This window comes from Diceros bicornis, chromosome 5 (assembly GCF_020826845.1).
Source record: "Diceros bicornis minor isolate mBicDic1 chromosome 5, mDicBic1.mat.cur, whole genome shotgun sequence".
Taxonomy (NCBI): Eukaryota; Metazoa; Chordata; class Mammalia; order Perissodactyla; family Rhinocerotidae; genus Diceros; species Diceros bicornis.
This window is the reverse complement of record NC_080744.1, coordinates 1,776,447-1,800,911: the sequence shown is the minus strand read 5'-3', so window position 1 is coordinate 1,800,911 and position 24,465 is coordinate 1,776,447. Positions and strand designations below refer to the sequence as shown.

The following is a 24,465-nucleotide window of genomic DNA, read 5'->3' as shown; positions in this document are numbered from 1 at the left end:
CTCTAGGGGGAGGTCCATTTCTGGCCCGTTTTGCTACCTGGGTCATAAATGACGGAGAATAAAGCAAGAGCGTTCCTAACTTGGTAACTCTGGTCCACCTCAGGGCCCTGGAGTTCGTGCTGTACCTGCTCCTAATGGCCCATCCACCCACTTCTCTCCTCCAGACCTCACACACACCACTCAGATGCCACTCAGCGTGCGGGGCAGTGGGGGCTGCAAAGGGAAAGACTAAGATAAGATCATTTGCAGCGTAAGGCCAGATGCGCAAATGACCAGGAGCAGCCAGCTCATCGTAGTTGTGGTTCCAACTACAGTCCATTCCAAACTATTACAGCTTTCCGCTTATGACAGGACACTTAGCGTCAGGCCATTCTGCCACTTTATGCCAATCGTGATTCTTCACAGGCACCCAGTGTCCAGCTTGGACGCTATTCTCTGGTTAAACTCCTGTTCTGGGCTGTCACCAGAAGCACCCGTCACCGTGTTGACCCTAGCCGGCTCTGACGATTGAAGATCAGCGGGGAAAACAGTTCCTTTTTTCGGATAAACCTGGAATGTCAGTCAACACTTAAGGTAAACATGACGACAGCAAGCTGCCTGGGGTAAATCTGGTTCCGTTTTCCGTTCAAAGAAGCCTGCGCAGCTGGACTGATGTCGTGGACCCTGCTGAGAGCTATGCTCACATATGCCCAACACCCTGGCCCCGTGTGGCAGCAGGGACTGCAGGCAGGGACACCCTCAAGATTCAGGGAGAAGGGGCCTCAGGAAGCAGGCGTCTGTGGGGCCCTGATTGGTCGGTCACGTGACCTGCCTCCTCGTGCTAGAACACGAAGTAGGAGCTGTAGGGCACAGCTGTCCCCCCAGGTACAGACGCAAGCCCGGCACCAGGGGCAGGTGTGAGAGCCTCTGTAAGCAGAGCCCCGTATTCACCCCCGGCAGGTGCTTCTGGCTCTGTCGGAGGGTCTTCCTTGTTGGTTTGTCGTGCTGTTTTGCCAAATCTCCTATTTCTGTGATGCCGTCAAAATACGGGTGCTGTAAAAGCTGTTCGCACGTGAGCCTCTCGGCAGGATTCATGTGGAGACAGCCCTGAAAGAGCAGAGAATTCCCTCCTCTTAATTCTTTAAAATTGTACTAACTTATTCACGTCATTTTTTTTTCTTTGAAAGATTAAACTCTTTAGTTGGGAACAGAAGGGGGAAAAGGGTAGGAAAAACACACGAATCATGATTTGAGTTCCTCCCACAATCATTCCTAAGTGGATAACCACATACATTATTCATAAATAGTTTCTAGAAACAGTAACAAAAAATCATTTTCTCCGCCTTGTTCTGTTCTGGAGGCAGCTGGGCTCTGCCCTGAGGGAGCAGGATACAATTTCTGAGTTCATCTCTGGCGTCCAACCGGAATAACCCACACTTGTTTGGTCCCTTGCACATACTTTGTGAAAACTAGTTTTATTTACAAAATAACACTTACACATGGTAAAAATAAAATCTATACTGGATACAGAAAAGTCTCTCCTCCACTCTAGTTCTTCCATTTTCCCTTCTAAAATCAGCTATCCTTTTTTTTTTGGTATATTCTTCCAGAAAAGTCTCTGCATTACAAGCATAGACGTGTGCACGTGGGAGGAGAGGTACCATACACACCCCTTCACATGACATCAGTCTGAACTATGCGCTTTGCCAGGAAGTAGGCCACTGGGCTCCTGCCTGGAGAGATTAAATCTCACAACTACACACCCAAGGAACTGTTCATTTTAAAAATTATATTATAAATGCATCAGTAAATGTATTAAACACTTTTGGAAACGGGTAGGACACTGAGTGTCACATTTTACATAAGAGCCATATATTTCTGAAAATGTATATATAAACCTAGTTTTAAAATCAAAACCTACTTCAAATATACTAGGGAGCTGGCATTTAAAAGGATCCTATGGGGCCGGCCCGGTGGCTTAGCGGTTAAGTGCACGCGCTCCGCTGCTGGCGGCCCGGGTTCGGATCCCGGGCGTGCACCGACGCACTGCTTCTCCGGCCATGCTGAGGCCGCGTCCTACATACAGCAACTAGAGGGATGTGCAGCTATGACATACAACTATCTGCTGGGGCTTTGGGGGAGAAAAATAAATAAATAAAATCTTTAAAAAAAAAAAAAAAGGATCCTATGGCTAAACATTTTTTGAAGACAAGGATCCCTTTGTAAAACAAACACCACCCCTCTGAAATTTCTATTTTGTGTAAATTTAGATTTCAAATACAATGTTAGGTTGATTTAAAGTGAAAAACACTTGCAGATGTTCTCACTGTAATAGAATGTAACCCATTTTAAAATCTGAAAGTATTTTTACTTTTCAAAGGAGAAGAAGAATTCTAAAAGGAACACTTTCCAATTCCTGGACTGACAAATCCTTCAGATTCCCCAGTGGTAACAGTGGCTGGTCTGCTGGAAACAATGATGTTACCTTTAAGAGCCCCAGGGCAGGATAAGAGATGTTTGGAAATTTTAATTCCAGTGGTTCCTGTTTAAAAAAAAAGAAAAGAAGGGGCGGAGGGGGTTATTGATAATGTGTATTCAAAGATAAGGTCACCTCAGACTGAATTTCTTTTGAGCGAGAGAAGCGTCTTCCCAGCACCTTCCTCGCCTCCTCCACCCTCCGCCCAGCCCACGTCCACCTGAAACATCCTCCCAGCCAGTTTCACGAACTCCTTCTCTCTAAATTACTTTTCCAAATTTTCTTCCCAGCCACTCCTTTCACTTCCTGAAGGACTGATGCTGGTTGCGAATGATGAGGAAACACTCATGAAAGAGGAAAAAAAAACTTCTCGAGCGATCGTTATTTCCTTTTTTCTGGCTCAATTTATATAACTTGCCTTGCCTCAGAATAATTTTTGGCATCTATATTGGCATTTATATAAAGGGGCCCTAATTTCTGCATTTATTGGCATTTACATAAAGGAAGCTTCAAAGTAGATTTTTTTTCCTACTCAGGTGAACAGATGCTTCTCGGTGTCCTGGAATAAACACTGTTGTCTCCTCCCACAAGAGCCTGCTGTTTCCCTGATCATCCCACTGTTGCGAGAGTCTCCCTTTGGCCATATAAGGCTATTTTGCTGTAGTCACATGCTGGAGGCAATCAGGAATAACGAACACTATAAAGAGGGAGGAACATCGCATGTCAGGCAGACAGCAGGCCAGTTAAAGACACAGCTGACAAAGAGGCCAACGCAGCAGGGAGCTGAGGACGTGAGGGCCAGCCAGGCTGAGCAAAACACATGGCAGGAGTACGTGTGTATGCAGATGGCAGTGTGTGAGGGGAGGCTGGAGCGGCTAGCCAGGCTCATCTACCGAAACACAATGCCTGCGGTCAAGCGTAAGGGTGCAGTGTTATTTTGGACAAGGAACCAGCCAAAACCAGTTCCCAAGTGCGCACTTATTAATCACTGATAAGAGTCAGAGATAAGAGCAGCAGTTTTGGAGTTCTCTAAGATCAACAGGAAAAAACAATCCTGAAGCAGGTTTGTATTAGCCCTTGAGCATAGCCTTTTTTCCCTGTAGCTTGACTATTTCTCCTGCTATTTCTGTGATGAGCCCGAGTACCACCAGAACCGCCCTGACATCGCCAACCCGGAGCTCTGCTGTCTCAGCGACGAGGCCTGCGATGAGGCTGCTGGTTGGCTGCGATGTGTCAGCCCATCCTGCCTGCTGGGCCGGTTTCCCGGCCCCAGAGCAGCGGCCTCCCTGCACTGGGCTCCTGACCAGCAGAGGGACACGGCACAGATGTTCAAGGGCGCAGCCCCGCACCACTGCCTCCTGTGTTCCTGTCAACAGGAAATCCCCTGCAGGACAACCTCTGGGACGCCGTGGGGAGCTGTTCACACTTCTGAAATCCAGGCTGTTTCTGAGGCTTCACTGGTCGACAAGCGAACGGGAAATCGCTAAGGGATACTCAGTGTGGAAGTGGGAATGTCCAGGTCACAAGGGAGCCAGCTGGGTCACCTCCCATATGCCAGGCGTCATTCTTGCCTTTCCAACCCAGCACGCTCCGAGCACGACCCACCTTTCCTATTGCCAGCAATGCAGGAGGGGCCACGAGGGGGAGACGGAAGGTGGAAGCCTTCACCGTGGGACAAGCTGAGAGGCTGAGGGGACAGACAGCTCAGATGGAACCTGACGGAACTTCCCTCTGGAAGCTGACCGACCAGAGGGTTAGTTTCAATTTGAAAGTACCTTCCTCAGACAGCGGAATCTCAGGATTTCACAGACCATAACTGCTCTGAAATGTTTTTGATTATAATACAGGATCATTAGCACACATTCAAAAATATAAAAAACCATAAAGAAAAAGATCACCCCACCACAGAGATATCCACTGCTTAATATTTTTGTATAAATCCTTAGAGCCATTTACTTCACAGATGTAAAAAGCTTCGCATGATTTTCCAGAGGTTGTCATACTATTTTATCTTTACATATGTAAATATATGTATTGTGTATTTATTAAATATTTATTAAAATTATGTCAAATTATATATACTGTTGTATAACCTTTTTTTCGTTTAGCAATACATTGTGGACTTTTTTTCAGATGAATACATACTAAATCTAATTATTTTTAGTGGCTATGTGGTACTTCTATTGTAAGGATATAGAAGTACCTTATTTAACTTATTTAATTATTTGATTAATTAATTAATCCCCTACTGATGGAACACTAAAGGAAATGATTTCTATTAAAGAATGCCCCATCTTTATGCCCTTGTCTAATGGTTTCATTGGAGTAAATTCTTGAAAATGGGTTGAGTATGCACATTTTTAACTTTTCAATTTTTTTTAAGTGAGTGTTTTCCCCGCATTGGCCGTAGAGGACAGGCACCAGAGCGAGGCTGGCCGAGTTCACCACCGTTTCCCCCATGGCCTGGGCAGGGAGAGCGCAGTAGAGTCAGGGATCTAGACAAAGCTGGACTGTCCTGGATGAGCCATCGTCCCAAAGCTCATTGGCTCTGAGCTGCCTCGCTTCAGCTGCTGAGAATGACGGACAGGTGAGACAGGCCAGCAGCTCTGCCCTCCTGTCCAGTGCACTGGTTGATCTCTGCTCTCAGCAGCCTCTCCTCTCTGCAGCAGCACTGCAGGCCAGGGTCTTGCCAGCCAATTTGCCCCATTTTCCTGTTCACTCTTAGACTGACCTTCCAGTGCGGAGTGGGCCAAGGGGCTCAGGCAGGTGACAAACTACCCAAACCAGGCTAGCCTGCACCTCCCCGCGTAAACAGAAAACCACTTAAACAGCCTGGAAACCTGAGCCCTGACATGCAGAGCTCTTTCCAAAACGGGTCACTCACCATATCTTCAGGGTCTGGAATTTTCAGCCCACTGAAGTACTGATTCGTGCTAAACACCTGCTGGTGCCTGGGAATGAGATCACCTTTGCACAAGAAGAAAGGGGGAAGTAAGATGAGATGGGTTAGCAAACACTGACCCGTGTTTCCCTCCATCGGTGCCGGGGCAGTCTGCGCCCACCCCTGTGAAGGCTGCAGTGGGCTCTTCCAGTCGGAGGGTGGGGTACTGGAGCAACCCTCAACAACCTGTGCTGGGCCGACAGAGGAGGAGCCCACGTTAGGCCCCGAGGAGCATGCACGGGAACCAGAGGCTGCAAGGCTCTTGCCCCTCAAGGGCTCACAAGGTTTTTGAGGAATCCAAACCAGACAACCAGCAGCACACACACAAATCACATAACACTTTTTTTTTAAATAGCAGAAGTGCAACAACTACAAACCAAAATCAGGGTAGCTGAATCCTGACAGGTGGAGATAGAAGTGCACTGGCCTGGCACTTAGGACAGTGCTGACACACAGCAAGCCCTCCAGACATTCAAGGGAGGGAGGGAGGAAAGGAGGGAGGGAGGGAGGGAGGGAGGGAGGAAGGGGATGGAGGGAGGGAGGAAGGGGATGGAGGGAGGGAGGAAGGGAGGGAGAGGATGGAGGGAGGGAGGAAGGGAGGGAGGAAGGAGATGGAGGAAGGGAGGAAGGGAGGGAGGAAGGGGATGGAGGGAGGGAGGGAGGGAGGGAGGGAGGGAAGGAAGGAAACAAATTATGGAAGATCTTCTAGCTGGAAGGAATACGTTTCCAAATTGGAACCACATTTTCTTGTTTCACCAAGTAGCAATCCCTCGGAAATCCCATTTTATCTTCTGTTAAGAAGCACTTACAATGTGAAGCAATGAAACAAAATGAGCGTTCCTACATTCTGCTGGATTATGTGAGGCTCACCCTGCCCACATTTCAGCCAAAGCAGCTAAAATCCTCCTCGTGTAGAATTCTCGGGCTATTACACTTGAAGAGAAATTCTGCTCAGAGAATATCAGGAGATTCTCAGAAGGGCACCCCGGGGGTACCCGCAGGCCCCCTCCCCAGAGCTGAGTGAAAACCAAACCCCTAATCAGGCCCCGGGAATGCTGCACTGGCCTGGGCTGGAGTTCCCGCCCCAGGGAGCATCAAGTTGTCCAAGTTTACCCATTTGTCTCAGAACTTTCTCTCTTGCTCAAATCCAAAAGCGGCTGTCCCTCCCGCCCCATTTTGGATGAGCAGCCAAACACACTCTCTGATGCCCTGCCCCAGATCTCAGTGGGCTTCATCATGAGCACACTGCCTGGACTTCAGTAACCTTCTTCCACCAGAGAGCTGGAGGGGACACGAAGAGGGAGCCCTGAAATCACCGGGGAAAAGCCACAGAGGGGGCGGAGCACCCCAGAAGGGCCCCAAGGTGCCTTACACGTCACTGCAAAAAGCCATCAGCAAATATTTACTGCCTGCTGTGCGCAGATGTAGATGGAGGATAAACAGAAGTACAAGACACGATCTCACCCTCAGGGAGCTTACAGCATCTTTGGAGGATAGAAGTACAAGGACAGGTAAACACGGAGAGGCAGGTGCCACACAGTTCAGAGGAGGAGAGGGGGCTTCACCTGGGGATACTCAGGGGAGTAGTGCCTCCACCCCAGACTCTCGAGGAGGACACTCACTGCTCAGACCTTTCCATCTGCCCCTCTCACCTCTCTCCTCCCCTCCCCCACTCCCCTCCCCACGAGGACAGAGAAAGGGAAGGGCTTTGGGGTGGTAAAGCAAGACAAGAAGAGGGACCTCAGGAGAACCAGCCTTTCTTCCTGACACTCACAAGGCAGAGAACCTTCCTTTATAGTGTCTGAATAACCACACTAGCCTGCAGGCTGGAGTCAAGGACAGCCAAAGAACGAACTACTACATCATAGAAAATGAAAGAAAACTCACCAGATTCTGTAAACCGCGAAGCCCTCATAGAAACGTAAGTTGTTACTGCTGCCGTGAGCATTACTCAGAGTTTAACGTGATCTAAACCATGCTAAAGAGAGAATCTGTGTCTTTTGGGACAATTAGTATGTACTCAGAGTTGCTGACTCTTTTTATTAAGACAAATGTGGACACCTTTTGTGGAGTTATTTGAACGAGGCTTCAAGGGTCTCGTCTTTCGTAATTATAAGGGCATGAGGTGAGACTAGGAAGATGGCTCTGACCTGCCCTGACATGGTCAACCATCCACAGTCCCAAAGGGTGGGGCGAAAACACCACTTACCCAAGGTTTTCCTAATCAGATAGAGCTGATCCACGTCGGATTTTCCTGGCCACAGAGGCACCCCTGACAGCAGCTCAGCAAAGACACAGCCAATTGCCCAAACATCTACCGGGGGGCCGTACTGCATGTCCCCCACCAACAGCTCCGGGGAGCGGTACCACCTGGTGGCCACGTAGTCTGTGTAGTAGTCACTCGATCCAGCTGGCCAGTGATGGACAGGGAAAACAGAGAGCAGGGAAGCCCACCATCAAAATGGAGGGGAGACATGAGAGATTAAGCTGCGCCCCATCCTGTGGCTTTTCTAAATTAGTGGCTCTCAATGCTAGCTACACACTAAACTCACTTGGAACAGAGTATTGTTAAAATTGCTGACATTCAGGCCCCACCTCAGTCCAATTAAGCCAGAAACCCTGGGGGAGGGCCTGGAGGTGTCACTGTAACTTTTACAGTTATAGTTTACAGCTCCCAAGATGATTCTAATCTGCAGTCAAATAGTACTTCTGAAAAGTACTATTTTAGCAAAAAATGGTAGAAACCAGGAGAGTAACATTTTTTTTAATAACCACTTTGCTGTGGTGTGATTTACATATGGCATACATTTTGAAACCACTGTATGTGTCTACATGTTTTCAGTAATTACAGAAGTGTGATTTATGGCAAGCTTATGCCCTAAATATACAAGAACTAGCTTTCTATAGCATTGAGATCCCTTATCATATAAAGAATGTTTCCGTCTTTTACACGTAACTAAGGAAAACTTGAGTACTCACTCAAGAGCCGAGCAAATCCAAAGTCACAAAGCTTGATCACCGACTGTTTCGTGATGAGGATATTTTCTGGCTTCACATCTCTATGAATGCACTAGTCACAAACAGCAAAACAAAACTGGATTACTAAGGGGCAACTATAATATACGGGATAAATAAAATGTGTGAATATTTAGCAAATATTTGAAAAATTCTTTCAACTCTTCACTGGCCTTTTGGATAAAAGGCTGCAAAATAGCAGCCTAAAATAACTCCAGTACTATACCTATCATAGCCTGAATCACCCCAAATTCCTGAAGGTCCCAAAAGGACCAAGAAGGGTGAAAGGAAAAATGAAAGCAGGGTAGCCAGATTTAGCAAAAAAAAAAAAAAAAAAAATAGAGGACACCCAGTTAAATGTGAATTTTAGATAAACAATAAATAATTTGGGGGACATATACTAAAAGGTTATGACTGTTTATCTGAAATTCACATTTAACTGGGTGTCCTGTATTGACTCTGCAGCCCCAGGTGAAGGGGAGCCTTAAAAGGTTCTGGGTGAGGCCTGCACGGTGGCTGCAGGAGCTGCAAGTTGGTGCATAAGCAGAGTTCACTGAGAATAGAACACAATCAGCCTGTAAACAGGACAAGCCCTGGGCCTGCTGAGATAAGCTGAGGAAGAGAAGGGCGGAACCACAGCTCTGACATTCGTCCTGACAAGATAAACAGAGCAGGCAGCTCTCAGCCTCTGGGGAGAGTCGCTAGGTGTCAGCTCTGTCCCACACACGTCAAGTGTTCTCAGCGCTGCATCCATCCCCGCCCCCTGGGATGCAGCCCTTGCTCCATAGTTTAGACTCAAATCACCTGTGGTTTCCAAACCACACTGACATTGTCTAACAGGGTGATGTCAGAACAACATCTAAAGATCTTCACATAGGTTTTTCTTTGTGAGGAAGATCAGCCCTGAACTAATATCCGTTGCCAATCTTCCTCTTTTTGCTGAGGAAGATTGGCCCTGGGCTAACATCTATGCTCATCTTCCTCTATTTTGCATGTGGGATGCCACCACAGCATGGCTTGATGAGTGGTGAGTAGGTCCTTGCTGGGGGATCCCAACCTGCGAACCCCGGGCGGCCGAAGCAGAGCACACGAACTTAACCACTACGCCACCAGGCCAGCCCCCACATGGTTTTCTTGTGAAATAATTTTCTTGGCAAAGAAGAAATCAACAACCTAATTAACAATGACATAACAACAACAGTTGGGTCAAAATACTGTTCAAGGTTCCCAATGATCTTCCCATTTTCCAAGCGTTTTCCTCTCTGGAGAAGATACTGGATCCTCTGCATCTGAGAGATCCTCTTGGCGTGCAGCTGAAACCCTAGGGTATTCCTAACTTGATAGAATTTGGAGCGAGGACAGAGATTCTTCTTGGGCCTGGCCTAGTTCTCACTCCAAAGGACCTTCAGCGGGGGAGATCAGGGTCAGCGTTTCCCCACGGGTATTTACTGTCTTGGAAAAATTGGAGGGAGACAATTTCTGAATTATTTTATTACAATCTTTCTGGTTCTCAGCAATTAACAGCCCTGAGATCTCTACTCTGTTACCACTGACTTCACATGTTACTATAAATGGGTCCACCCGTGAGCATCACGATGACAGACGGTCAGAGGGCTTGTAAGCAAGAACGCACTCCTATTCTGTTCTGGGAACTCTTTACTGAGTCTCTCTCCACTCCCCCACCAGCGCATGTGACCAAACAGAGCTTCCGGGCTCTCCAGGGACTGGGGTACGCATTCCAATTGTCCCCACCAGGGCCTGCATGTGGTCTCTCTTGCTCCCCCATCCTAAAACCTGCTCTCAGGAGAGTGTAAGTAGCAATACAAGGTGTCTACACTGCCTGTTATACATGCATTTTGACAAGGATTATGGCCCTCAGCCAAGTGGAGGCTCAGTAGGGAGAAGTGCTGGCTACTCTCACATTTTCTCTTCTGGGAAGGCAGCTTCAGGAAAAGTCATTTAGAACCACACAGGGAGGGGATTCAGCCTCCCCAGCTAAATGGACCCCGGCAGTCAGGGGTCCATTACATATTACAGTCTAATTGCCCCTGTGGCCAAAATGAAGCTGTGACACTGGAATCTGGCTCCTGTGTGCAGGGAGTGGGCAGTGTGGTTCTGGAGGGAGCCGCAGGTTCCCAGCACCTGGGAAGTCACGCCACAGGGCAGCGTCCACCATGCCTCCTGCCAGGTCTGGCTGTGGCCCGGGATGTCCGAGGTTCCCCCGGGAAGCTCCAATCCAGATGCGGCCCTCATAGCTCTCCAGAGCAGACACTAGCCCTCATGCATCGTGCTTGGAGGTCCACCTGCTGCAGCTGCACAGGCAGGAGTCACCTGGGGCCCCTCCCCAATTTCAGGGCCTTTTGAGTGTCAGACCAATACAGACTCCAGGCAGATGGGATTCTACCTTAAATCTGAGTGGTTTCTAATCAGTATCAATATACAACTACTTTTTTAAAATCATAAAAATGCACCTTTTATGTAACCTGAACAAGAAGGAATCACTAGGTTGGCATTTTTAGTCACTATTTACCCCAACCAGGCTTAGGAAGATTTGGGTGAAAAAATATATTCACAAAAATATGATATAAACTTTGTACAAAGGCTCCACCTCAGCTTAAGGGCAGCCTTCTGGTTTTTCAAGGGAGATCATGAGACTTACATTGTGTTTATGGCAAAAATTTACAGCTTGCAGCGTCTGCCAAGTAATGCTCTTCACAAGATGTTCTGGAACCCTAATGAAAATAAAGAAGCAGCACAAACACGTTCTTTAGCGTAGCCATGGAATTCAGCTAAAAAAAAAAAACAAGTAAACCAAGACAGGCTTAAGTAGCAAAAGATCCTAGGTGACACACAGAGTCATCTAACTCACGGAGCAAAGCGTCCACAGGTCCAAAGTATAAAGAACACGTGATCGGCACACTGCTGGATTTTAGAGACGGCAAGGTCACAGCAGTGCAGACATCCATCTCTACAGGGAGGGACCATAAAGACCCACAGGAATTTCAACAAGTATTCATGACCAGCCACCTCCAACATCTGGGACACTCCTGGGAACCCGCCTGGTAAGTGAAGCTCCATTTCTATAAGGAGCTATTTGTTGCTGGAAAGTTAGTGAAAATACAGTATAAAAGATGCTGTTTATTTTTTCAAGTTGCTCCAAACTGATGACCTTAAGCAGAATGCATCTTCCATGTGAGGCCACATGGTTTCTTCAGACTCCCCCGGCAGCCTTTTTTTTTTTTTTAAGGTAATGAAGATTTTACTGCAGAAAAGGAAGAGGTTTACATTGCACACCATGTCACACAAGTTAATAATAATTAAAAACTCACGCAGGCATCTTGGTTCTCTCCCTACGCTCTCCTCTCTGGGAGCCAGCTGCATCCTGCACACGTCTTTCTGGCCTGTCCTCCTCTATCAGTGTCTACACTTGAGGCCACTGCTCCCAGCACTTGTTTTCTGACTCTCAGCTTATACAACTAGAGCAACCAGGAGCCCCAGCAGGTCTTTCGTGCAAATTAGGAAAAGACACCTCCTCTGGGGCATTTAAAAATATATATATTAGGCACTGAGTGAAATGGATACAGACAGAGTACATTTATTTCCAGAGACCCCACCCACGAGCTGGACTTGGTACTTCTGTGATAAACATTAAACAGCCTTGCTGTCCTCAGCCTGAACTAATGAGTAAACCGGGGAGGAAATGCTTGAGTAGTTGTGTTAACGTGACCAAAAAGTCACTTCCAGCCTCTGGGAGGAGCTACAAGGCACTGCTGTCACAGACCAGATGTTCAGGAAATCCTTTCGAGCAGATCAGAGGACGCTTGGACAGAGGACAGGACAATGTGGAGGAAACAGAGAGGCCACTTCCGGGAAGAAGAGCTGGAACATTTCTGGAGCAGAACTAAGTCCCTGGGGTTGAAGAAGCTTCTTTCCAAATTCTCTTCCTTGTTCTAGTGGCATATAGGCACAGATGCTGAAAAAACTCACCTGTCTAGAAAGAAGGCCTAGAAAAATACAAGGAAGAAGAGGGTATGTCAAGGGAAATGCTTTCCCCCAGACTCCGCATTTTGCCCAGAAAAATGGAATCTATTTTGATTATTTAATGAATTAAGTACAAATATAAGGTTATCAGTGCCAGGCAACTTTAGTCTCTAAGAACGTTTCCCAAAGAAATCATGCAAAAGGAGCCTTGAGGCGTAAATTATAATAGCATATCACTAATGCTCCTCTAAGGCTGAGCACATCCTTACACAATGCTCAAACGTAAAAACTCCGCACAAACCACCTAGTGTCGCCATGGGTTGGCTCCTCACTTCACTTCTTCATCACCCCGTTTCTCTTCTGAAGTGCCGGGGCCTCAGACTCTGTCTAAGATCCTTTTTAGCTGATGACAGTAGGAGCCAGGTTTTTCACTGTTGGGGAAGGGAGACACAAATATGGAACGGGAGAAAAATAGAATCTATTCTGTGGTGTTGGACTGGAATCGGAGATACACATATGTCCAGAGGATGCTGGGCTGGAAGGGGTGCATCTTACATAGGGTGATCCAGAACGCTTATCTGCTGAAGACAACGTCTGAAGTGGTGGTTACGATGGTGAGAAGTGACCAGATTTGGGCTATATTTTAAAAATACAGTCTTCAGGATTTTCTGAGAGATTGGAAGTGAGAGACAGAGAGGAATCAAGAATTGAAACTAAAGTTTTCGCTTGAGCAGCTGGTTCAGGGGGTGTCTTTCACTGAGAAGAATGCTAGGGGAGGAGAAGGTTTGGGGAAGGGGAGGGCGGACAAGTTGAGATGCTTACTGGACATCCAAGGGCAGACTCTGGGTAGGCAGTTCTGAATTCAGAAAGAAGGTCCGGCTGGAGACATGAATTTGGGAAGCCTAGGTATATTGACAGTATTCAGATCCTAGGACTGGATGAAGCCACTTAAATATTGAAGACATAAAAAGAAGAAAAGGCCCAAGTCCCTAGGCCCTGAAACATTTAGAGGTTAGAAACTGGAGGGGATTCAGCAAGAGACTGAGGGTGAGCCGTTTCCACATTGGTGGTAATGTTGGTCATGGCTGAGCTCTGGGGCAGAGTGGGGAAGGACTGAACAGCGACGAAGGTAAGGGGCCCATTCTCTCTCATTCTTTACTGTCTTCAAGAGTCCCATTGGGATTCTAGCTCAAAGACAAGCTGTCCCTTCAGAGGAACCACGTGTAAGCTCAACCTTAACCTGTGAGGGAGGAAGGTGTCAGAGCTTTTCTCCTCCTGGGCCTGGTTCTTCTCCTCCACCATGAGATCAGGACGTTGAACTTAAGACAAACTATATTTCCGTTTCCTCTTCCTAGTAAACATGCTCATGGGGAGCTGGACAGGATCCAGTCTGGGCCTCTTACTCCTGAAGACGTCGGCTCCCCAGACCTAGAGATGGGGGTCCAGGCAAGGCATGAGGAAACTGAACCAGGACACTCCCTTTATTTTCTGTCCCAAACCAAGGTGGGAGGGGCTCAGGAAGCCATGCTTTCATTCCCCGGGTAGTCAGGTGGTCTTCCTTGGAGTCTTCAGTTCAGTTGCCTCACTGAGAGCCACAGTTGTTCCTCTGGAGCCCGACGGGCTGTCGCTCGGCTCAGCAGTGGCACTCCTTCTAGGAGGTTGGAATGGAACCCCTCTTCCGCTAGTGGGAAGAGGTGGAGGGGGAGTGTACTCCTGAGTCCTTCACCAGTGTGACCTTATGGCATTTTTCCTGCCTGCTTTGGGATTTTGTTTCACCCCCAGGAACATAAAAGTTTCCCAACTGTTTGGCTCCAAGGAAGAGTGAGGACTGGAGGAAGGAGTGTCATTAGAAATGTCTGTGGTCTAGATTTCTGCATGACTGCACCATCTTTTTAACCAATTAAAAAAGAGTGGGGAAAGTTAGGAATAGGGTTAAAGACTATCAAGCAAATCTAGAAAGCATGGCAAATATTAGCTTATAGGAAAAGTATAAAAGGAAACCCTGGTGTGGTAGGATGCTCAGCTGTAGGTAATGTTCACATAGGTGTAATAATGGGGACATGGAACACTGAATTAATAAAATGTTATTGTAACTGTTTGGGAGAAGTAGAAAGGGGACACTGAGGGAATAACGGTGTAAGAGAGCTAAATCCCTCCTCTGTCATAATAGGAAGTCTATAGATAATGCCTAAAAATTGATAAATCAAGAAATAGCAGTATATCACTCTTTTTATGGTACATTATACTGCCAGATTTGATTTGATAATAATTTTTTAAGGATTTTTGCACCTACATTCATGAGGGATATCCATCTGTCATTTTCTTTTCCTGAAATGCCCTCATCTAGTTTTGGTATCACGATAGGGTGGCCTCATAAAATGATTTGAGAAAGTTTCTTCATCCTATATTTTCTGAAAGAGTTTCTGTAGGATTGGTCTTATTTCTTCCTTATATGTTTGACGGAATTCATTCATCAAGTATTTTAATAATAGAAACCAAAGTAGCATGATTATAAAGAAAAAATACATAAATCCACATCACTGGTGATAAGGGAAATAGGTTCAGTGTGGCAAACCCTTGGACCCAAGAATCCCATTTTGAGAACTTCTAAAGAAAAAGTGCAGAAGAAGAAAATTCCATTTGTAGGAAGATAGCAGAATCATTTATCAGATGAAACACTGAAAACAGCCTCAATATTCAACAACGGACGGATGGTTAGACAGTAATATAACTAGATGTAATACCTTATAGTTAATAACAGATCTAGAGACTATATTGCAACATACATAGAAATGCATATGAAAGACTATTAAGTGAAGAACAGAATTGAGGGGGAAACAGTCATCTCATCACAGCCACAATGTGGTGCTTTGTCGGGAAAAGCAGCCGGCAGGTGGATCACTTTTACAATGGTCCTCAGGTTTGCAGACATGGACACTTAATTTTGTCAGCACACCAAGACAGTATCCATTTCAAAAGGGCGGATGAACATCAAACAAATTTACTAGCCTGATATGTAAAACCAGATGCCAATCTATTCATCCATGTTCAAATTCTGAGTACCAGCTTATGCTCTTCCTGCAGGCAACTCCAGAAAGAAAGTCAAATTATAATCAGAATGATGTTTGGTGAGCAAAGAACTGGAGGAAAAGTAGGCAATTTGATTGGTTTTTGTCATTAGGCTGAGATGGCTTAATTGCACCCATCCTCAAATTAGGAGGGTCTTGTCACTATATAAAGCACATGCAATCAGTCAACTCTAACCAGCTTGGCAGCCATTCCATCCCTTTAAGGTTGCTTTGCATATCTCTGTCCTGATGCATCATGTGTTGGTTTCACAAAATAACTCAGAAAGTTTGGGGAAGAAAGGGCCAGCCAAGCTCCTGTAGAAATGATACGTTCTTAGGGATTTATCCTATAGAAATGTTTATGCAAGTGGTTGTTCACTGTAGCCTTGGTAGTAATAGAGAAAAACTAGAAACAATCTAAATATTTATCAATGGGGGGTTGAATAAAGAAATCGTGGTATATTTGTGCAATGGAATTCCATACAGCCATTTAAAAAGCATAAAAGTAGATAGATATGAATAGAGAGACAGCACCTGAACACACTTAAAAAATGCAGAACAGTATGTGGAGTACAGTCTATTAAAAAATATATATATGCATAGGGGCCAGCCCAGTGGTGTAGCAGTTAAGTTCGCTCATTCTGTTTTGGCAGTCCGGGGTTCGCCGGTTCGGATCCTGGCGGTCCTGCCTGTAGGGCATGGACCTACACACAACTTATCAAGCCATGCTGAGGTGGCGTCCCACAAAGAGCAACTAGAAGGATGTACAGTTATGACCTGCAACTATCTACTGGGGCTTTGGGAGAAAAAAGGAAAAAAGGAGGAAGATTGGCAACAGATGTTAGCTCAGGGCCAATCTGCCTCAAAAATAAAATAAAATAAAATATTAAAAAATACATATATGCATAGAAAAATAATTAGAAAACAGCTTATAAATGTTAATTTTATTTATTTCTATGTTTCTGTGCTGCTTGAAAATTTTTACAACAAATAATCTATCACTTTTAATCTAAAAAAAAGAGATTTTTATGGTTTTATAAGAGTTCTGGAATTCCATTGTCAGAAACTGAAAACCTGTAGTAATACCCTTTACCAACCAGATATTCTTTCAACAAACTACTAGAGAGTGAGAGAAGGGACTGGTGGTAATGGAATCTGTGCAGAAAAGAACTGAGGAAGTCTTGTGGCTGGCTGCACTTACAGATGGGCAGGAAAATGAGAAGAGAACACCTAAACTAGTCATTTACAAAACTTGGACATAGGAGAGACCAACAGTTTATAAAATAATAAGTACAAAGCATATTAAGTCCAATAGAAGTTAAGGAACAGTGATATGTTTGTTCTAGGACTGATACAAACAACAGGAACACAGCCCTGGGATTCATGATGGAAATGTATCCATGTCACTGTAGCAGGAGACATATCTTATGGCATAAACCTGCTTGTTAGCAGCAACATGAATTTGAATATTCTTCAAAAGCTTTCCAAAGGAGTACAAGAAGCTACAAGCCTGTCAATAAGGTGATGAATTAGTGTCCATTTCAGATTCAAAGTAGAGATAAGTCTCTGAGTCTGATTTGGCAAGAATTATTTTTAATAATTAAAACATTACCACAGTAATAAATGGAACACGGAGAAAATATAAAAAACCGCAAATAAAATGAAAAATATCCATAATGATCATAACTCAGAGATAATCACTATTAAAATGTGTATATTCACTACTTTTTTCTGTTATATTCTATATTAATTACTGTTTTCTATGAAAACAGAATATGTATTTTTATTATAGCATAATTTTTTTTCATTTTGCAACTACTCACGAACATTTTCCTATGTCAATGTATGTTTTATCTATAAGCATGATTCTTAGTGGCTCTAATGTATTCCATGGTAAAGATATACCATAATTTACTTAACCAATCCTCTGTCATTGGACATTTCAGTTGTTTCCAATTTTTTCATTATAAACAATACTTTAACAATAAACACTTATATAGCTAAATCTTTATATGTATACTCATTATTTTCTTATGGTAAAGTATTAGGAGTAGAATTGCTCCATCTAAGATTATGTCTCCAAGATTTTTAACCCACATTGTCAAATTGCCCCTCTGGACAGGTTGCTCCAGCAGTGTACTGATAATGTCCTTTGACAATATTAGGTTTTAGAACTTTTTAATTCAAGTAACTATTTTAAAATGAAAAATAATCCAAAGAGTGTTATGATTACTCTTCTTTAAAATCATTTTGTAAGTATCAGTTTATTGGTTTGCTAACTCGGTCATTCCACAAGTACTGGGGATGAGTCACGTGCCACGCATTAAGCTAGAAGATACTGGGGTACCCTGGGGGGGAAGGCACAGATCCTGCCCTCAAATATTTCATAGTTTACTGGGCAGATGGGGCTGTAATATAAATAATCCCAGAGGATGTCATGGGCACCAGCAGAAGGAACGCCCCACTCTCCCCAGTGTGCTAAGGCAGGTGTCACAAAGGAGGTCATCCTGACCTGCAGCAGAAGGACAGCGGGAGGCTGCAGGCCAGAGCTGAGAAGGCAGGGAAACCTTGCTGAGAAAACAGCACATCTTGAAGCCTAGTATGCAAGTGATTCCATGGGGTGGGAGACTGGTGGAAATGGGGCAATCGTGCAGAGGGAGTGGGATCCTGTATCCCACGCCAGGGGCTTTAACCAAACCAACAAGCTTTCGGGTGGGAGCTATGAAAAGATTTTATGTAGGGGAGGAGCATGATTCACTTTGTACTTTAGAAACTTGTGCTTAGAAATCTAGTGATTACAGGATGTTCTTGGGGTAAGTGTGCAAACTAAGGCGGACTCAGCCTGGCACCAGGCAGGAAAACACCAGCAGGAGCACGTGAGCCTCTGCTGACAACAGGTGAGCTATGAGATGAAGGAGAACTTCTGACCTCCAGGGTATCAGAGCATTGGTTCATGGCATTGTGGAGCTGCAAGTTCCCTTGATGTTTACCCAGTCCCGAACTCTCGATTTTTACAGGCGAGGACGCCTGTAACTTGCCGAAGGTCACACAGATGATGCTGACTCCCCTTTACTGGGAATGTACTTACAAAGTTTTATTTCATAGTATGAGATCTCCAAATTGAAAATAAAAAGTTTTCTTATGAATTTCAAAATCTTTGGTTGACACGGTTTAATGATGTTTACTCCTTAATGATGACAAGCAAAAATTTGAAATTGCATTTAATATAGATTGGAGAATTGCCAGATAGTATAACGGAAAGTGACTTTTTAAAACAAACAAAGAAAATCCTTAAACTTCAAAATAAATGGATACGATCTGGCTTAGGATAAATCTTATTTTTTAAAACTTGCTCATTTGTTAGTGTTCCTTAAGTCAATCTTATATTTGACAAACCACGGCATGTTGTCATTTGGAAATGAAGACGTTTGCACTTAACGACACTAAAGGACCACTACTGGTTCTTCTTTTCTCTAACCCACCTCCATAGTAAAGCATTTTCTACTTCCTGGAACATATATAACATATTTTACCAGTGGAGTTAAAAAACAATCTGCTTTTAAACTAATCTCTCCTCGCCCTGTCATTTTTCTCTTGTGCTCAAACTTTGTGCCAAAAAAGAACTGACTCCCACTTGTTTTCAACCCCCCACTAAACAGCGTTTCCAAGTGACTCAATCTAACATGATTAATCCACCTCCCCCAACATCTCCAAAGTATCACACACCCACAAGCAACTGGTACTAAGATTAATTGACGCGTCACTTGCAAGCTGTCTAAAGAGCAAATACCAGCACACTGAATGTTTTCTCCCTTGAACACACAATTCTCTGTATCAACGACTTTCTGAAGGGAGGTGTCTGTTCTCTTGGCTTTCTCTCTGGCTGCTTAAATTAACATGAAAAGCCTATGCCAGGGTCACTAACAAACCAGGAGCCGCTTTAATCCCATTTGCCTGGAGGTCACGGCAGATCATGTACAACCACCACCATGTGGCAGAGCAAGCTCTTTGCCATGGCTTGGAAGCACTGTTGAAAGAGCCTCAGCCTCCAGTGTGAATGGGAGTGTGAATGGGAGCCCGGAAGGGGCATCATTCCACCACTCTGATCTACAATGCACTCTGCTTATCATCCCCAGCCAAATTTGGGCTCCCAGGAGCAGAGCAAAAGGAGAGGTTGCGATATCCTTCCCTGCTCGACTTCTCTTAAATCTCCTCACCTTTCAGCTCAAAGGCCACCTCCTCCACGAAGGCTTCTTTGACTGACTCACTTTGAATCACATCTCCGACAGCCTGCTAATCATCCTACCCTCTCCTTCTGGCCACAGTGATTGGCCCTAGGGATAGTTGCATCACTTGAGCTCAGCCAATCAGAGGCTTCCACAGGACTGTATATGCAGATGATACCTTCTTCTAGAACTTCTTTCTTCTAGAATGGCTACATAGATTAATAAAAGCCTGTGGCCTGCTTTCCATTCCATGTTTTCCCTTCCTAACTCCTTCCATCCTATGCCACACACACACACCCTCCGAAATCCACCTTATAAGGCAGACGCATCTGCAAGGCAGAATGAAGCCAACACAGAGAGGAGTTGAGAGAGAGAGAGAACCACCACTTACGGCTCTCCTCCGCCGAGGACGGCGTGGGAGCCCAAATCCAGCTTGCATTCTGCTGCACTGGCAGGGAGCTACCCTCAAACAGAGGAAGGGACCCCCCTTCCCTTTATTCAAACAAAGGCTCTGTCTGCCCACCAAGCCTTCCTCTAACTTACACAGAAGAGCTGCATACCCTAGAGGGACATGTGTGATGAGGTCAGCAGAGCCTCCAGAGTCACCCCCAGTCCTTCCCAGTGACAGCCACAAACAAACGCCTTTCTCACACTTGCTTCAGATGGGTTTTTGTCACTTGTAATCAAAGAAGTCCTGACCAATGCAGCAGACCAGACAACTGGATTGCTTAGGATGAAACACCATCTCTGTTTCAGCCTTAATCTTCCTCTTAGCCTTGGTCCGTGGACTCTTCCTTTCAGTCTCCAGGTCCTCGTGCTTCCCTGGTTAGGCACGGAATAATTAACATCCTTCCCTTTCCTTCTCAGTGACTCAGACAGCTTCCATGCACAGACAACATACCAAAGAACTCAAGTTCAACCTAATAATGCTGCTGCTGCTTTCTTCATGAAAATGGTTAGTAACGATCTCTTTCCCAACATTTTGGTAACTTCTCTGCTGTCAACTCCAGCAGCAGAGTATGTTGTCTCAACACTGGCTGTTCTTGCCTAATCTGAAAAAGGGTCATTGCTAATTTTCCCTCACGAATCCTGGTGTGATTCGTTGTGTTTTGTTTGTAAGGGATGGATCACTCACCCTCTTTGATATCTGTCCAACTCATGGAGAACAGTGTGGTCACAGTACTCAAACACCAAGTGAAGCTTCCGCTTCCTCCTGAAGACTTCAATAAGGTTGACAAGGTTGGGATGCTTGAGTTGCTGAAAACATAAAAAGCAAGGTGCTAAATGTGAGTTGTCTGAGAGCTTTCTCTAATTTTGATCCAATAAAAAGACAGCTGTTTGTCCTTTAGGAAGTTTCATGTCTCAGACTGAAGGAGGCTGTAAACAGTATTATTTTCCTCTTTTAAGAGCTGTTTGTAAGCAGCTCGTAAGTGAAAAATGATCATAACTCTGGTGACAAAGAGAGCTATAAGAAGGCTGGAAAAGAAAGGAGAATGAAAAGATGGTGGCAATTTTTAGTTAATACCAACTCATCCTTTAAGGCTCAGATCAAAGGTCCCTTCCTAAGGAGGTCTCCTCTGATCTCCCCAGACTGGGTTCAGCGCCCCTGTGTGTCTCGTAGTCCCCTGGAAGTATGTGTCTTTTGGGTCTTTCGGAATTACTAAGTGACGATTATTTAGTAATTATTGTTCAATTGATTGTTTAATGTCCTCTGCTGTTAGTAGATACAATAGATACATTCCATAGACTATAGACACATTTCATAGACTATAGATACATTCCATAGACTATAGAATACATTCCATAGAATATAAGATACATTCCATGGACTATATATACATTCCATAGACTATAGATACATTCTGTGGTCTACAGATACATTCCATAAACTATAGATATATTCCATGGACTATAGAACATTCCATAGACTATAGATACATTCCATAGACTACAGATACATTCCATGGAATATAGAGACATTCCATTGGATATAAGATACAGTCCATAGAATATAGGTACATTCCATGAGATATAGATACATTCCATAGAATATAGGTACATTCCATAGAATATAAGAACCATGACATCAGGGTCTGTGTTCTCTTGTTTACTTAAAGTGATGTTGTTGTACCCCCAGCATAGGGCCTCACTTATACTAGGCATTTGATAATTATTTGTGAATGAATGAGTAAATCATGTTTTCTAGGCTGATGGAACATTTTAAAACAGAAAAATGAGGAAGACTCTCCAATCTGATGTACCTGAGGGCGTGTAACTAGAAAAAAGGGCAGGAATGAATGTTGGTGTTGCCAGAGATAAATCTTGTACTTAGCTTCCTGGTCCCTCTGTCCATAATCCTACCAGAAACACTACAAGTAAACAAACTAATTATTGCGAAGAAAACAAAAATGGTTAACTTCTTAGAGACTCTTCTTTCTTCAGGCCCTCCAAGCTACGGAACCCCACATTTATGGTACCCCACCTGGAACTTTTAGCCTGAACCAACATTTTCTAGACACAGTAGAACAGAACTCACTACTGTTTAAACCAAAGAGTTGTGCTAGCTCATACATCTCAAACAGAAAGCAAACAACCCAGTTCAAAGGGGCTAAATAGCAGCTTTATGAGAGAATCAGCAAAAAGCAGAGGTTTTCTTTCGGACTCCGAAAAATCATTGTCTTTAAGTCTTAAGACTTTGAGTCTTAGATTCTTTTAATTTTCCACGTTACATGTGTAGTCCACACTCACATCAGCAAAAGTACAAACATATCAATTCTACCAAAACAAACACACGGCCCTTCTCTGGGTGCCACGTCTGGTGCCTCCGACTTTTCATGTCCACACCTACGGCAACTGTCACGGCAGGGCACTCCTGCCTCGGGAGAAACTCAAACATCCTCTGGATTTGACCTCGGCTTCCCTCCTCGGCCTCATCTCTTATAAGTTCCTACCAGACACAAAGCTTTTCTCTCACTTCCTGCAGGTTCATGCTCCCTCGCATCTCAGAACTTGCTCACCCATGTCTCTCTCTGAAACACTCCAACCCTCCAGATGTCACCTCCTCTGTCTGGCCTCCTCTGCCCCACCTTCGCACACCTGGAATGAACCAAAAGAGCTGTAACTCTGGAATCCAAGCGTGGGTACCACGTGGAGGTGAAGGGCATTGTCACAGCAGTAGCGACAGAACCGAGTAGGACCGTAAATATTATACCATACTCATCTTTCTGTTACTACGCACCTTTTGAAAACCTAGACTACCAACTGCAGGATATTCTGTTCAAACAACATGCAGACTCTTTCTAATTTTTGTCTATTATAAATAAAGTTTTGATGAAAACTTAGTAGCTGGTTGATCTTAACTTTGAATAAGTTAGTTAACTTCTTTAGGCCTTAGTTTCTCATCTGTGAAGGCAGGAATCTCAAGGCTGCAGTGACAGCTGTATCACACACAAAGCACGTGCAACAGCGCCAGGCTCATATTAACCACTCCACGAAGGTCAACTGTTAATATTATTTGGGGTTAAGTCTATTTCTATTTAGCATGATTTTCTCTATTCATTTTATCCAACAATTACCTATTTACCTTAAGGTGCCTATGGCTCTGTGCTAGTCCTAAGGATACAGAGACATATAGAGCAAGTCCTGCTCCTACTTGTATGGAGCTCAGAGCCTGGGAGGGAGACAGACACTAAACAAGTGATTATAGACATGGCACGCGGTACACGAATCAAGGTGAGGGTACCTGGTTTGAGGGGGTGGGGGTCCAGGGAAGATCTCCTTGAGGAAGTTAGTTGGGCACCATCTAGAGCCCCAGAAATACAGCTTTGTGGCTCTAGAGATGGCCAAATTGCTTTCCCAAAGGATCCTACATGCTTCCACCTCTGCCAGGAGCAGGAGGACTTTCTGGCAGACCATGGCCAGCTCTGAGGCGCGTGCAGACCGTCAATGTTTGTAATGTAGTCTGTCAAATTGCTTCCTGTAGGGCTTGCCTCCAGCAACGCAGGACAGTGTCACAGGATTTTGACACCCCTTGTCTCTCCTCCCCCTCCACGAGAGAACTTTTATATAGTTGCAAATGGCCAGTAACTTATTTCTCAACTTATTTTCAGAAAAATGTTAATTTAGAAAAATCAATCACTAAGACTAAATTCTAATTAGGACTTACACATATTAAATTATAAATGTTTGGGGCCTGCCCCCGTGGCTTAGCAGTTAAGTGTGCGCTCCGCTATTGGCGGCCTGGGTTCGGATCCCGGGCACACACTGATGCACAGCTTGTCAGGCCATGCTGAGGCCGCGTCCCACATACAGCAACTAGAGGGATGTGCAACTATGACATACAACTATCTACTGGGGACTTGGGGAGAAAAAGGGAAAAAAAGGAGGAGCATTGGCGATAGATGTTAGCTCAGGGCCAGTCTTCCTCACACACAAAAAAAAATGTTAAAAAAAAATGATAAATTTTTTAAAATAAATTACTAACTCTCCCTGGGTAGGATTCTGGGTGACCTGAAAACACTCCCGAGCAGCAAATATCGGGGCTGGTCCCTATCCTGGCTGCGTTCATTTACTCAACAAGGATGCACAGAGCGCCTCTCGGCCTCAGTCTCTCTTCTGGGCACTGCGGACACACTGGTGGACGGGACAGAGGCCTCAGGCATTAAACCAGGAAGCGCCATGAAGGGGCCTCCATATGCAAGAGACTCTGCCTCAGAGAGACTGCCCTGAGGAAGCGACTCAGCCGAGTCCTGAGGGGTGAGAGAGGTCTGACCGCACCAG

At 44.9% G+C, this 24,465-nt stretch overlaps 1 protein-coding gene across 2 annotated transcripts in view; it reads right to left on the bottom strand.

The window, feature by feature from the left end:
• The window catches only part of CDKL1 (cyclin dependent kinase like 1), a 45,701-nt gene that overhangs the window by 2,792 nt on the left and 18,444 nt on the right, over positions 1–24,465 (bottom strand). For both annotated transcript variants that reach the window (XM_058540605.1, XM_058540606.1), the window contains 7 exons: positions 20,822–20,943; positions 11,071–11,143; positions 8,376–8,466; positions 7,606–7,806; positions 5,340–5,422; positions 2,465–2,521; positions 931–1,086 (listed from right to left, as the gene is read on the bottom strand). In XM_058540605.1, the coding sequence (XP_058396588.1) occupies positions 931–1,086; positions 2,465–2,521; positions 5,340–5,422; positions 7,606–7,806; positions 8,376–8,466; positions 11,071–11,143; positions 20,822–20,943 (783 nt within the window). The remainder of the gene's footprint in view (positions 1–930; positions 1,087–2,464; positions 2,522–5,339; positions 5,423–7,605; positions 7,807–8,375; positions 8,467–11,070; positions 11,144–20,821; positions 20,944–24,465) is intronic.